Source organism: Lipotes vexillifer, unplaced genomic scaffold, assembly GCF_000442215.2.
Source record: "Lipotes vexillifer unplaced genomic scaffold, Lipotes_vexillifer_v1.1 scaffold905, whole genome shotgun sequence".
Classification (NCBI taxonomy): Eukaryota; Metazoa; Chordata; class Mammalia; order Artiodactyla; family Lipotidae; genus Lipotes; species Lipotes vexillifer.
In genome coordinates this window covers 1,898,159-1,899,000 of record NW_006796034.1, presented here as the reverse complement: position 1 = coordinate 1,899,000, position 842 = coordinate 1,898,159, and the positions used below count along the sequence as shown (strand labels likewise).

General features: G+C 69.0%; 1 protein-coding gene across 3 annotated transcripts in view; it reads right to left on the bottom strand.

Moving 5' to 3' along the window:
- RWDD3 (RWD domain containing 3) overlaps nucleotides 1-456 on the bottom strand; it is a 13,077-nt gene extending 12,621 nt beyond the window's left edge. For 2 of the 3 annotated variants that reach the window (XM_007468123.1, XM_007468124.1), the window contains exon 1: nucleotides 367-451. In XM_007468123.1, coding sequence (XP_007468185.1) covers nucleotides 367-451 — 85 coding nt within the window. Of the gene's footprint in view, nucleotides 1-366 lie in introns of all 3 variants that reach the window. The other variant, XM_007468122.1, reaches the window with a different exon arrangement.
- Nucleotides 457-842: the final 386 nt, after the last annotated feature.

Genomic DNA, 842 nt, shown 5'->3' with positions numbered 1-842 from the left:
GGCAGAGTGGGGGGGGGGGGTAACGGCGGATGGAGAGGGAAGGGCGAGTGCGGGTGCGACGGGAGAGTGAAGGGTGGGACGGACGAATGGGTGGAGCGGCGCGGGAAGCAGGAACCGGTTCACGGGCCGCACGAGCCTGAGCATTATGCTCTCCGTCCACTGCAGAGTAGCGAGCAGGGGCGCGATACTATTCACGTTTTGGGGGTCGCCGCACTCTCCCGCCTGCTTCCACACACGCCCAGTCCCGGGGCGTGTCGTTCCATCTTTCAACTACCCCGGCCCCCAAGTGTGGGCCCGGGGCGGGGAGCCCTGCCTTGGTGGTGGGGAGCAGAGGGCGCCCGGTCCGTCTGGCGCGGGGGTAGTCACCTGAGCGACTCAGCACTTCCCACTCGTCGGGCCCGCAGAAAATCGCACCCAGGGCCAAGAGTTCCTCCCGCACCAGCTCCGCCATGGCCGCGCCGCTCGGCTGGCTCAACACCTCCCCTTCCGCCGCCGCCGCCGCCGCCGCCGCCGCCGCCGCCGCCGGCCCCGAGCAGCGCTGCAGGGCTGCCACCGGGGGGCGCCCCGTGTCTCCGCAGCGCGCGGCGGGCGGGAGACCCCGAGAAGCCCCGCCCGCAAGTACTCCAGACGCGAGGCTCTGCGCCTTCTCGGGGGGGTTTCTGTCCGAGGGGGAAGGCCCCGTGGTGTCTGCCAGAGGTCACCGTGCAGCTCACCCGCTGCTTTCCTGACAGAGGGAGGCCTCCCAGCAAAGCCCGAAATTCTCTAACTTTAGCTCGGGCTTTGAACACTAGCCCTTCGCGCCCAGACTTGGCCTTGAAAGGAACTTGGAGGTTAAGAGGAAA